This window comes from Pyxicephalus adspersus, chromosome 3, assembly GCF_032062135.1.
Source record: "Pyxicephalus adspersus chromosome 3, UCB_Pads_2.0, whole genome shotgun sequence".
In the NCBI taxonomy this organism is placed as follows: Eukaryota; Metazoa; Chordata; class Amphibia; order Anura; family Pyxicephalidae; genus Pyxicephalus; species Pyxicephalus adspersus.
In genome coordinates, this window is record NC_092860.1 from 125,650,039 (window position 1) to 125,664,937 (window position 14,899).

The 14,899-nt window shown below is 39.0% G+C and overlaps 1 protein-coding gene across 1 annotated transcript in view; it reads left to right on the top strand.

Moving 5' to 3' along the window:
• LOC140327481 (probable phospholipid-transporting ATPase IA) overlaps positions 1 to 14,899 on the top strand; it is a 34,867-nt gene that overhangs the window by 591 nt on the left and 19,377 nt on the right. The window contains exon 2 of the mRNA XM_072406867.1: positions 926 to 1,033. Within this exon, the coding sequence (XP_072262968.1) occupies positions 985 to 1,033 (49 nt within the window). The 5' untranslated portion in view covers positions 926 to 984. The remainder of the gene's footprint in view (positions 1 to 925; positions 1,034 to 14,899) is intronic.

Here is a 14,899-nt window from a genome sequence, read left to right on the forward strand (position 1 = left end):
TACACATTACATTCACCCTTCTGTGCTTCCATTCATTCTTGTATGAGTTCTGGTTCACAGACACTTCCCATTGTTTACATCTGTGATGAATCTTCCTGAATAACACATTATTGGCAGGTTGCAGTCCTGGTTTGTATTGGCTGACACTTCTTCTGGTGTGCTCTGAGCACCCAATACCCCACTCCTGATCCAGCTCTGCCCCCCCATCCTCCTGGGTCACACTATACCCCCAGGCATGGCTTTCAGCAGCTCCCTGACATTGCATTTAGATGGGGTTATTTTGCCATCCCTTCTGTGCCATTCCAATATATTGTAACACACCTTGCAGCTTGCACCTTCCCCCTCTTGTATCGAACACCCCCTCTTTTTTTGCTTGCACCTCCTCCTTGTATTCTGCAGCCCCCCTTTTCCTTGTAGCTTGCAGTCTCCTTGTATCATGCACCCCCCCTTGTATCATACAGCCCCCACTTTTGCAGCTTGCACCTCTATTTGCACCTAGGACCTCTGTGCTTTACTTCCGCTTTACATCTGTCGCCCCATCATCAGTATGATTACCTCATTCACTTATTCTTTTCTATATCAGTATCACAACCCACTTTAGTGTGACTTCATTTCTCCTCCCATCTCATCTGTAGCGGGTAATTATTTTGTTTGCTGTCTTGCAGACCGCATTCTTGTTATCTTTCTGCTTTAACTTCATAAATCTATTTTTGGGGGTTTTAATTTCTCCTCCCCAAACCACTTGCTGATCAGCGATATACTGCTAGATCTTTTCCCGACAATGCCAGAGATTGAGATAACTGAGCTCTGTTCCTCAGGAATTGGAGCCAGGGTATAACAATACCTTCAGTGTTTTTTTAATTTGCTGATGTTTGCATCTTTATTTGTTTTTAGTAATAGTTTGTTTGTTTTTCTTTTCCATCAGATCACAATTTCTGGGTGTTTGTAAGGATTCAGTGTGAGGCGCGGCACAGTTCTATCACTATGTCTACTGTACAGACCACGGTGGCAGACCTGCGCTCTAGGGCTGGTGGTAAGTCTATCTCTGAGATTGCATTTTGATTATTCAGAGATCACTTTGTCAGTCTGTGTAAATATTATTATCGCTTGTATTGGCTGTCATGGCTGACCTCCTAAAATGCTTGCTCAGCTGTAAACTTCAGACCTGCAATAGACATGAAGGTGAAGTCAGGACTCCTTATTCATTGGGGGGGTCACTAACTTAGAAATCATTGAAGCCATCGGATCAACCTGACAGCCAGGCAGCAATTGTAGTATTCATGATTCATTTCACATAGTATTGTTTATATCTGTCATATACATAGAGAGCACATAATACTAATAATAATTCTTCTGAGAAAAGAGAATGATTTAAGTACCAGCATGGCATCTTCCTATAATCCATGTTGAAAGCCTTGGTGAGGTGGGCCTGAAGGATTCACAAAAAGGACTTGCGGATAACTCCTAAAATCACCTGTCTGACACGAGACGTCTGCCTGTCTCTTGCTAGTCCATCATGCACATCATTTTTTTCTTAGACCTGACTTAGTCACAGCCCGGCATACACGTCATTGTTTCTTATAGAACAGACCTGACTGTCATTGTTTCTTATAGAACAGACCTGACTTTACATCAAAGCCCGGCATACATGTCATTGTTTCTTAAAGAACAGCCCTGACTTGACATCAAGGACCTCAGGTTTGATCAGAATTTATAAATACATATACAGTATTGGCATTGCACAGACCATAACTCTGAAATGTAGTAGAAATGAAATTCCTGTTGATTCATAGTTTGCCCTGATAAGCAAAGTGATTTCAGACAGATATTCATATTACTATTCTATTATTTTGTTGGAATCAGCACAGCAGTGTTTTCTTTTCTTATAATTTTTTCCTATGATCAGCAGCAGGTCTTGTCAGCCTAGTGGAAAGCTTCTGTCTTGCACTTTATCTGATCTTGTGCTGTGACACCACGGCTTAATCTGTTGGCATCCATTGCAAGCCTTTTTCCTTGCTGTACTTACTTTTCTCTTACAGCCTCCTCGCTAATTGATGGCCTATAAAGGTTGGTCATTAATACTGCAGTGCATGAATTCTCTTGTGCCACATGTTCTTTTTAAGTAGAACTTGATATGGTAATCATGCCTGGTTTTGGCAAGAATTTGTGTTGATTAATGAGTTAATTTATGGCTGTTTTTCTAGCATGTCGCAGTGCAGCGCTAGCTCAGATATATTTGCATCTCTTGGTCACACAGCACACCTATCATTTTCAGGGTGCAAGATATGGCTTTATTTTATAGCCTGGTGCAAAGTACAGAAACCTCATAATAAGTATTCATTTGGCAGCCATGAACTGCAGCTTGCACAATGCTCCTTTTCCTATTAAAGGGTCATTTTGCTGCATAGCCTTTTTTTTTAAGAGTATTTCTTTTGCAGTTGCATTTTCCTTTACATTATAGTAAACACTGTGAGAGTCCTTCTGCCTCAGGAATAGTGCAGCTCTGAAGTTGAGTCTGCAACAGTTACTTCAAGCTTGTGGTTGATTCTGTCTTTCGGCATCTGTTGATTTTGGGGTCAATCCCACCAGAGCTGGTGTTTTCCATTTTGGTGCACTGGATAGCTAGATCAAAATTAGCAGGGTCTGCATGCAGCAGGCAACTTGACAATTACTTTATAGTAATTTATTAATGATTTGACAAGAAATTTTCAGGATTTTAATCCATGTTCCTTATATCACACTGACTTTCACCAGTTTTTGTGTCATCCCATGTAATATCCAATTTCATGTGGCCCAGTATTGGACTAGTCTACACCACTACTGCTCCCTTTAGGGATGGGCTGTTGCTGATATATAAATTTATATATATATATAATATTTTTTTTTGTGATATGAACAGCCCACCTAGTGCTAAAACTGTTTATAAACTGTTTTTGCAGCATAGGACCTAGTTGCCAAATATTTAAGCATCTGCAACTACACTCGCACAAAAATTTGCCAAAAGGTTAAAAAATATAAAAAAATTGTGAGATTTTGCTGCATTACCACTTCTACCGCCAGGAACCACTGCCTTTTGGGAGAAATAGGGAATGAATAGGGGCGTCAGTAAACCATACTAGCACAATTTACTGTCTTTAAGAACCAGCATCACTTCTTTAAGAACCAGCGTTGCTGTGCAAGAGGCTGGGAAGGTGCCAAATAGTTGCAAAAATATGCCAGGTACTGCCTCTAGGCTAAGCACCCTGGGGAGAACTTCTCTTCACATTGGGAAAGCTAAGTAACATATCTGGTCAGTGAAGATAGTAGAAGGATGGTAGTAGAGTGGATGGGTAAGTTAGTTTAGCCATTTCAGGCATTGATTTTTCAGGATTCTGTTTCTAGAAATATTGTTGATGTAGAAAATCTGCTAGAGTAGAGGGGATAATTTGACATCCTGCTTTAAAATATTTTACACGTAAAGTTGGAGTTATACACTTACAATAAACCTTGCTAGTGGGTAGGTCCCTTTGTTTTTTTGTTTTTTTTTACGAAGAAGACTGTGTTCCTTCTGTAGTAATGACACTGAGATACACATGCATAGCCCATTATACATTCAGCATTCCTTGGTTCAGCGGTGAATTGAATTCCAAGGACCTGTGGGAGGCATCCCAGCCGGGTGAAAATGCCAATGGTGGAATGGGAGCTGTTGCATTGCAAGAGGCAGTGTTCTCCCCAGCTGGGCGCACCACCCGGCACTTTTCAGCAGCCACCTAGCTGTTTTTGGGAGGTTACTGATGAGTTGGGTTACAATACAGAGGCGCCCACCCGCGTACAATTTCTTCTCACCCAGCTTGAAAAAAATGTATGGGTTGAGCACTGGCAAGAGGGTTCATTTTCCACTTCCATGACACATATTCATATTTATATATATTTAATAAATTCTAGGTTTACAGATCTAACCAAGTGTCATCCTATTCTAATAATTTGTATCAAAATGTAATTGTTTTTGCAGTCTGTGCATGAACTGCTTTGTTGGATAAAGCACAAACATTTTATAATTCACCCATCCTTGCTGTGGCGTTGTACAGGACAGGGCTGAACAAGAAGCCCATAAGCCTAAAATTTATTAAAGCTTTTCCAGGGAGTTCATAACCATCCTTTAGGCAAGATGACATTTTATTTCTTTTAATAATGCCTGCTTTTAATAAATGTGTCAGTTAAGAGCATTTATGGTCTTCACAAGTTTGTTTTTGACTGTTTTACCTGCCACAGGATTGATATTTCTGTACATCCTATTATTTACACGGCACATCCCTGGCTAGTAGGAAAATCATTTCTCTGCAGTTTTTTCTTTTATCTATAGGTCCCCATTCCCACCCTGTGACTGAACAGTGAAAGGAGCTCACTGATGAGCTAATATTTTGGTCATGCTGCTCTTTCTTTCTAGGAATGTTTCCTTGCTCTTCTATGTCTGAGCTCTGCTGTACAATAGACTAAAGCTGCGTACACAAGTCAGATTTTTCTCGCCCGATAATCGGCATCGGCCAGATATCGGGCAAGAATCTGGCGTGTGTACAGTCGGCGTCGTTCATCGTCTGCGGATCCACAAACGATGAACGACGAGGTGATGGTACCGCAGGTATTTTCTACTGCTTGCTCTTTAATACAGTTGTTGCGTTATGATTGATTACAGAGATTCATTAATTTGTATTTAATAATCATCTTTTAAATAAGCCTGATAGTGTTTTGTAGGCCATAGCACTTTGCTCTGGAGAGTTTAGCTTTGGCAGGGTTGGGAAAATAAAAACCATAGGGCTGGGATCACAGTTTGATCAAAGTGAGCTAAAATAAAAGTCAGCATGCCCTCTCGTTATAAATACTAGCTTTTTTTAGTTGCTTTCAAACTTTACGCAGCTTGATGATTGCAGACATTGCTTCTAAATGCTCGGGAAACAATGGTCTAAGTGCAGTGCTTTACATTTTGCTGTTTAGTCAGATGCTGTTCTTGCTGCCTGAAGTGTAAGCCATCTTTTCCTGAATAGTCTTTGCCTTGTGTTACCGCAGTATTAAACAATGGCAGTGCTGTTTTATTTGTGTACTATGTACATTCTATTGTTCCTATGTTATCGTTGTGGCTGTTGCTTAGATTTCTGGCCCGTGCAGCGTGATCAAGGCCTTGCGGTTCACATTGTATCACACATATGGTTGGAAATAATGATTTTTAAATGCAAGCTAGCACATCTTACGTAACTGCTACAATCTCACATTCTCCTTCACATGAGGAGCAGAGGTGTTAAAGTGTTAAAGACAAAACCCTGAATAGATTTGGAAATTTAAAGGTACAGATTGCATTTCTTTTGGCGCTGGGTGATTGGATTGCAAGTCAGGTAATTGAAACATGCTTAACCATGTCATTTATCTGAAGTTTCCCCCAGGGGTCTTGACTACAGTGTTTTCTTATTGCTGCCCATAAAGGCACCGGGATCACAACCTGTAGCAGTTCTAACGCTCTTGTATCTTTCTTTCTTAACATATCCTTTGTAAAATGTTCTGTTTCCTGGGCTCTTGTGATGGCAAGCATTGCAGTTAAAAGCCTGCTTTTATTTTTTTTTTTAGTTATCTTGCAAATGGGCTGCAAGAATGACAGCACAGTCTATTGGTATGTCTCTCTGCTGAATGCAGATAAGAGCAGAGGATGTTTGTTTACTAAAAGCAGTGCAGGGCTTAGTAAATATTATCAAAGTGATAGATAGCCAGGGATTTCTACTTCCTAGATTCTATACCAAGGCCAAAGCTGCCATTATCTATTCAGAACACAATGACGTCTGGGAGAGCTGACAACGGGTGTCAGAGGGAAATTGTTTGGTGGGGCTATGGAAAATGAGGGTTGACACGGGTAATGAGACACAGGTAATGGGAAAGCTGCAGCAAAAAGTACTGATTTATTGGGGTAAAGGTTGCTAAATTGCATTACACACCCAACATATTGCCCTTCTGGCCTAAATAGCCAACCCACTACTGAATGGTGTGCACACAAGCAAGTCTTGTGAGCCGGCCAGTGTGTCCTCTGTTATAATTTGCATGTTCATAGCAGGATTTTATCTTTGTGAACCGATAAGGGTAAGGTTGTTAACCCTGGTTGTGTGCAGTTAGGTTATGTTCAGATTGGCAATGAAGTTGCAGTTTAGTTACTGTTACAAGTTCCCACTCCCCAATGTAGCCCCATAGAGAATGAATAGGGGCAACAACGAGTGGTACAGCAATACTCATTGATGCTAGCTGTCAAATCTGCAGACTTTTTAAGAACTAGCAGGCTGCATGGTGGGGAGCCACATGGGATTTACTGATCCAGAGGCAGGTCTGAAACCAGCCTAAATTAGGTCCTCTTATGAGACACTTTTATTAAGAATGTAAGTTGTAATATGTAGAATTTATTGTGAGCCATTACTCTTGAGCTAGTAGTGGGAAATATGCTTAGGTGCAACAAAGACTAACAGCAAAAAAAACTCTATAGTAATTTTGTTCTACTTGCCACAGTAATTAGGATAACCGTTTAATTTTTTTCTGTTTTGTTTAGTGGTAAGTTAGGCCCTCAGTAACAATTATTTTTATTAATATTACGTCCCTGTTTAGTTTTATCATTTACCATTATCAGATGGTGAGTGTTGATGTATATTTCCCCTGATGCATGCAATAGATTCACTTTCTGATTACTAAAGCATGTAGTACACACAAAGGATGTAACAGGTCAAAGAATGTGCTGGGAATACAGTTCTCTCCTGGAAGTGATCACTGCTGAAGAATCATATGGTGGCTTTAGTCATAGAACAAAGAAATTAGTGTAAAACATCTTCTCTTGTGGGGAAGTTTTATCAGCATGTGTTTGTAACCTGACAGGGTAAATAAGTACCCTCCCAATAAACCTGCAGGGGTACTGAGATTAGGGTAAACTGAGGGAAACTTTAGCCCAGTTGCAGTTTCCAGGATAGCATTAGCCAGATTACTTTTACTTGTTGCCAGAAAATAATTCTTACAATTCTGTTATACTATCAGTCAGTCCATGTAGGCAAACTTTCACAAAAAAAAGCTTTTCAAAATGAAAATAATAAGTATGCATTGACTACTGAAATAAATACCATCCATTTGTATGTACATACCCTCTCTGTATATAATTAAGGCTCTTGTCAAACTGTCATCATCCGAATCAAATTTCAGGTGACCAGTTTTTGGCAGCTTCGCTTTCTTAAGATTTTGACTTTGATGTAGGTCAAATGTAAATTGTAGTTTCATCTTGCAGTCAAGCAGTGATTGCTTGGATTGCTATTGAGAAACCACTGCATTATTTATATATGCGGGATAGCACAGTTTTTTTTGTTAGAAACTTTTCCATCAGATAGATTTTTGCTGACTTGCTGTAAATAGGGACATAAATCAGACAATCTTCACTATTATTGTACTTGTGTACCAATAGTGTTCAGTGGAACTGTGATTAAACCTGAAATAAAGTATACTTATTATTATTAAACAGGATTTATGTAGCTCCAACATATTACGCAGCGCTGTACATTAAATATCACATCCCGATTTCTGTTTTTTATAACTAGAAGTATATCTGTTTACATGCTCCATCCTATATCACAAAAGTGTTGGGCATATTAGCCAAGTGGGTAAATATACTTACAAATAAAGGTAATATAAAATATATATAATTTAGTTGCTCAGTAAAAAACAAAGCTGAAAGATAGGACTAACCACAGCGATTATTTGTGACAATAGGCAGTTGACCCAGTCTAAATCAGGGAATTTGTTGCAGGGCATAAAGTTAAAACAGAGGCTTTTCAAGGAACCAGGTAAGTATATGAAGTCCTCAGTTTGAGAGAAAAATACAGAAATTTCTGTGTCTCTGTTGTAGTCAGTGAAAAGAAGTTTCTCGCCAATTCCTTTAGATGCTGAGGCGAGTTAATTTAAAGTGCTTTTACTGTGTCTAGAGGAAGTACATTTTTAGTGTTCATAGGCTTGGCACAGGTTTTGTATTAATGCTCCGTTAGACATGTGTTCAATTGTCAATCCAACACACAAATGCAGTAGTCAAGTCAGCATCTGGCTGACTCTGGCCTTTGCAGCGCTAGGTCCCAGGTTGGAATCTTGGTCCGGACACTATCTGCATGGAGTTTGCAGGCTCTCCCTGCGTTTGCGTGGAGTTTGTCTGGGTATTTCCCCCCCAATATTGACCTTTGATTGTGGTAATGAGATATATGACTAAAGGGCAGCACGGTGGCTCAGGGGTTAGCACTCCCGCCTTTGCAGCGCTAGGTTTCAGGTTTGATTCCCAGCCATGACGTTATCTGCATGGCATTTGCAGGTTCTCCCCATGTGTGGGTTTCCTCCCGGTACTCTGGTTTCCTCCCACATCCCAAAAACATGCAGTGAAGTTAATTTGCTTCCCCCTAAAAATTGACCTTAGACTGTATTAATGACATATGGCTGGTGGTAGGGACATTAGATTGTGAGCTCCTTTGAGGGACAGTTAGTGACATGACTATGGACTTTGTACAGCGCTGTGTAATATGATGGTGCTAAAAAAAATTCTGTGTAATATTAATAATCTGTATAATGTACAGGTTCAGCATTTTTGCTGAAGCATTCAGTATTTTCCCCAGAAATCTATTAAGGCTAAGTGGAAAGAATCTGTAGATGGGTGGTGGTCCCTGGATTGTAACCCAACTTTAAGGTAACCACCCAAAAACAGCCGGGGGGTCTCCAAAAATGCTGGGTGGTGCGCCCAGCTAGAAGGGTTTAGGGAGAACACTGCTATTAAAATCAAGTCATGTGTTAGGGCTTGGAAGGAGGTCAATAGCCAACTATTACCTAAAACATGAAATATACAATAATATGTCTATTTCTGTTACTGTATGTACCTTATTTTTATAGGGATTAAAGGCAGTTTGTTCATTAAGGAAATAAGTTATTCCCTGCCTATTGTATACCATGCTCATGTAATTCTCAAATTATTGTATAGCACGGCATAACATGTCGGGGCTGTATAGGTAAAAGTTAATAATAACTTTCTTCAGCTTCGTTTTCCCAATTTAGTACATATTTTTTACCAAGCACCCCTGGTGTGTGTGGGCTTAATTCAAGCTTCGGTTAATTCATGTAGACTTAGTATTACAAGCTTGAATAAATACTGATGTGTCATTGTATACAGCAACAGTATACCTTCTAAAACAAAGATTTACCCCTTTCCATTTAAAAAAAAAAAAAGTCTGTCTTTTAGGACACAACTAGTGTATGGGAATATTTCCAAAATGGTTATTTGAGAAGATCTATTTTAGAACTAGCCAGATGATCTATTAAAACTGAGCCATGGTGAACACTACATGGTCACTAAAAAGCTTTTGCATTTTTTTCTACCAGATTTAAAGCAGCCATTGCCAAAAATATATTTCATCACAGAAACTCTCAAACCATTGCCAGTCAAACATTGCTAATCATGTGACAGGAGACCATAAATGACTAATCTTTTGTATTACTTTCCAGTTCACCCATTATGTAACTCGTGTTTATTCACCAGGAGCAATAAAAATCTCATACACAACCTATTTCCCCATTCTAATGTTTTCCCCGGAGTTCCACTTTAATGTATGTCAGGTGAGTTCTATCTTTGCAGACGAGACTTGTTTGCCGTCAGCAGCTTGTCACGTGGACTCTGAGACACGTTCTGCTCACATTTAATCATTTGGCAGTAATTACCCTATTCCTGTCACAAACGTTATGAGAAAGTCATGTGCTTCCTGTGCTGAGAATGAATGTCATAATTTTATCCCAGGTTTCATTTGAAATAATTACTTTGGTGTCATAATAGTTTTATAGGGAGAGTTCCGTCCTTTCAGTGGAAAGCTTTCAGCCTGCTGACAAGGGAGAACTCCGCAGCCTTTGACTTCTCACCTGCTTCCTAGTCTAAAAAAATGCGATTCTGCAGCAAGAGGTGCTGATTAATGGACATTTTTATATACATGCAGCTGTACCTAAGGGCTGACAGATCTGTTTCATCAGTATGATATATTATGATGGCATTTTATTTCTGCAATGAGGGGGTAGACACATGAGTACACGAGTCATGTAAATATACACACAGGACTTTCTAATTTAAGAAGCAGTTCAGGAAGTAAACTTATCTGAATAAATAGCTAAGGTTTTGTTGTTTCCTTAGCTGTGAATTCCCCTTCTGTGCTGTAAGACTAGATACGATTTTTTTTTTAGTTTCTATATAAGTGGATGTGATTAGTTTGAAGCAATGTGTTTTAACTCCCTCATCCCATTAAGTTTGCTGCTACTTTTAGCACATTTAATCAAGCCATCCAAACCCACAGCTTGTCTGCTCACCTATACCCCATTCACTTTCATTTTTTTTTTTTGAGTTTACAGGTAGTCCCCGAGTTAAGGACATCCGACCTGCTCACTTGTGTGCAGGACGGAGGCTTAAAGGGAAGGAGGGGGCAGTTTGCATGACATGCAGAAGAAATCTTGATCTCTTCTGCCACATCTTGTAACTCTTTAATAACTAAGACAAACTCTGCAGTTGTTTCTTTTTGCATATCAAAGCACAGCTTGCTCCAGAACTTAATAAATATCTAGGCTCTATAAAGATTTTTTTGCTTTGTGATTAACTCAATTTTTTGAGTTATACAGGATTTTATACAGTAATTGACACCACACCGGCTAATAATAAGTTGAGACAAACATCTGTTCTAATTACATTTATTAAAATAATGTACCTGTTCCGACTTACATACAACTTCAGTTTAAGAACGAATCTACAGTCCCTTTCTCATATGTAACCCGGGGACTCCTTGTATTTGAACACCTAAAAGATATTACATATACATACCTATATATCTGTGTCCTAGTAAAGAGACTTTTGTCCTCTTCATTTCCCTGACAGCGAGGAAGTGAGAGGAAATCCCTCTCAGAAACAATTGTCTCCATTGGGTTTTCCTCCACCATCCGTTATAATGACAGCCGTAACTTTTTGGATTTGCCCTCACTTTGCGGCACAGTGACCATGCCCCCCTGGACAAGTAAAGTAGTTGAATCTCCCCAGAAAAGGTGCAGACAGCAATTCACATGTGACAGGGGTTCTAACCTATCCGCATTGTAAGCATTGGCCAAAACATTGCATAGCTTGTCATGGTCAATCACACATTAATACTACAGCACAAATTGCTAATGCTCGACCAAGAGAGAGGACAGTGTAATATGAAGGATCTTCTGCTAACATCATGGTGTCACATATCACAGGACCACCTTCAGAAGCCCAGTCCTGAAAGGGTGGGCTTCTGAAGGGGGATGTACACTATATTAGGTGGGTAGTTGTGTTTGGCATCTGCACAGCCCTCCAAAATATCTTTATTACGTATAATAATCACCGGGGTGCTAAATACTTCAAGGTGTTTTTCTCACTTATCATATAGCAGTTTTCAAAAAACCGTTGAGACCGAGGTGCCAATAATACAGTTTTAATAAGCCTGCACAGATTTTTAATTAATGAGGATCGGTCCCTATCATTGGTTAATTGTCAGCTTGAGCTCTCAGCAGATTACATGGTAGGTTAATTGGTTTCTGCTTAACGTGGCCCTTGTGTAAGTTTGAGCACATAATATCGAAGGGGATGTGTCTGATTATAAAACTCAGTGTGATGAACTAGCTACAACAAAATTATTCTGTGTTAAAAACTGCATTCAGGTTTTTGCTTGCTTTGATATATTCTCATATAAAACACTTTTATGCATTGGTTTGTGCTAACATACATATATGAATGTTCTATACGCATTTCTTGTCTTACTTTTTTAACAATTCATAAAAATTTACTCAAACGTAGATCTCGGTGTGTTTATGCCCTCACATTCATTCCTTAGGGCCTAAGAATGTGTATTCAGCTAGCATTTTAATGAACAGCTATACAGTGATAGGAAATACTGTAAAAGAAATGGAACTTGTTTGTTCAGTACGGTTTCCATACTTTTTTTATTTATTTTTATAACCCAGTTGTGCTACAATAAATTAAGCTTTCAGAAAATGTTCAAAACTTTTCTTTGGCAAGTATCTTAAAGATCAACTTTGCTCAGCCAGGGAATAATAATACTGTGATTCTGCTTAATCGGTTGATTGTGAACATCAGAATATCTCACAACACTGTGCATGCTTATTGTTCCTATTGATGATATATTAAAGTTATAAGGGTTAATGAATTGGACCCATAACTATATGTGAATCAGCTTTAGGCACATACCTATCATGTGCTCCTTCACCTGATAGCAGCTTACCACCTAACACATGCCCTTCCCTTTTGTTTCCAGCAGTGTTATACAAGTATGGAAAATCAAAATGTGCAGTATGAGGCTGGGTAATCCAAGCTTTGCATGTTCCTATTTCACAGCTCGTCAAGAATGTCTCTTGACTCTGATAAACAGCTTGTTTGTCCCTTCTGCAAAATCTAAACAGACAGCTTAATATGTAAATTCAGAAAATATTTATAACCAAAAGCTTGTGAGATGAAGAAAGGCAAGTTTTTTTATTAACCTGTTACTCTCGGAATAGGATTCATGCGATAATGGTCTTTATAAAGTACTCATGGGGTGAATCATATGCCCTATATCTTTCCCTCTGCTGCTTCTACTCTTCTCCCGCTTTAGACTATGTACACACATGCAATAATTGTCATTGAAAAGGATCTTTCATGAAACTTTCCAACGACAAACGACTGCACTATGCACAAACGAGTGCTGTATGAGTGCCGAAACTCTCTGGAATGGTCTTCCTTGTCCTATTCGGCTTGCTCCTACTTTATGCTCATTTAAAAGAGACCTCAAAACTCATCTTTTCAAACTTGCCTACCCATCTTCTTCTGTCATTTGAAACCCTCACTACCTCCCACCACTACATATCTAACCTGCTACTAAAAAAAATGTTTATTATTAATAATAATAATAATAATAATAATAATAATAAAAAAAAAATAATACGTACATACAGGGCTGTTTTGTTCTGTAGCGAGGGAAGGAGGAGAGCGAAGGAGTGGTAACCCACTTCAGGGTTCTCCCCAGGCCCTTTTAGCTGGGTGCACCACCCGGCACTTTTCAGCACCCACCCGGCTGTTTTTCGGTGGTTATTAAAGGTTTTTGGTCACAATACAGGGGCTGCCACCCACCTACATTTTCTTCCCACCCGGCTTAAAAAAATTTCTGGGTTGAGCACTGCCACTTCGCTCTCTGCCCCTTCACTTCCATTATGATCGTGGATTATTGGGCGAGAACTATTGCATGTGTGTACCTAGGCTTACTCTCATATTCCATCTACAGCTTTTGCTGTGTGATATAAAGATTCTGAACAGTGCCCTAACACAATTTACTCTGTTGTATTCTCATACAAATCAAAGGCATGTCCTTTTTTTGATCAGCATAAGATAAAGCCACCTTCAGGGGAAAAAAATAAATGAAAAAAATTAGTCTGCTAAGACGTATAAATTGAGTTGTTGCGCAGAAGTTGGCAACATTGGACAAACTTTCTGCACTGAGGCTGTGCAACTCATGAGAGGCTGATAGAGAGACGTATTTAGGGGTCTCTTGGGGACGGGGTTTAGTGTTCATTATTATAGAGCAAACCTAAATACAAAGGCAGAGAGGGCCAAAATGAGAGTTTGTATCATTTGGGTTAAACAAACCAGAATCGGCATGTTGGATGATCCCCACCATAGCACCCAACCTTAGTCAGCAGTTATATAGGAATTTTATTTCATTCATTATATTATTTGGTTTGTGTACTATTAGGTTGTGTCTAACTTTGAAATGCATTGTGTGTAGTGCCTACTTGGTGTCTAGAATAGTGTGTGTGTATGTGTGTGTGTGTGTGTGTGTATATATATATATATATATATATATATCTATCTATCCTTGGGTGTTGCCTGAAACCAGTTTAAAAATATCATGAATACTATGTAACAATTCTAATGATTAAAGTTGTTAAGTGTAAGCTAACATTATCATACATTCATCTTTGCTTTTATCCCCACCCTATTGATTCAGCATAAAAGTCAGTTGAGTAGCAGGCTGAGGATAAAGCCCAGGCAATAAAAACTGAATCTGTTCATTATTCTACACATTCCTCATCTTTTTCCTTAACCTTATTTGATGTTTTTGTTGCGGCAATGACATCTCCCTCATCTACTCTGCATTATGCATGTAAATTTATATGCCTAGCTTGCATCTCTTTGCAGAAATAATGTAGGGCAAGATATGACAAACATTTTAAATAAACTCCTTAACTTGTTAATGCTATGAATCTACTTATGGGAAGCAATCCTAAAGTTGTGAGTCTTGGTTAATGTGTTTGATTTTTGTGTCATGAGTGTGATAAACCTCATCTTAGGTAGGATTGCTTGGTTTATGAAGATAGAACATCCTTAGGATATTTATTGTGCATCTGGACCTGAACAAGTAAAGTAAGGCTTTAGAAATACAACGTACATTAGTTACATTTCACCTCTTCTTATTCCATCTGTAGTTCTAAACATAATAGCAAGATAAAGGTTTTTCACTGGTAAAAGGACAATATAGAATTTGGGTATAGTCAGCCTGTTGCCCTTCTGCCTCTAGCATTGATTCCTATTTTCACCAGGTCAGTTAATGAATGCCCCCCACCAACAACTAACAGACAGTGAGAACATTGACCATTGGCATTGGGTTTACTGCTCTTTTATAATTATTAGTTACAATCTTGTAAATAGGTGTGTATGCGGGCCAGCACAGAAATCCCTGAGATCCTTAATGTACACAGCAGGTATCAGCTGCCCCATGTACATTGTACCATATAAGCCAAATTTGCTCAAACAACGTGTTTGTTTAGTTGTATTCCAACCAAA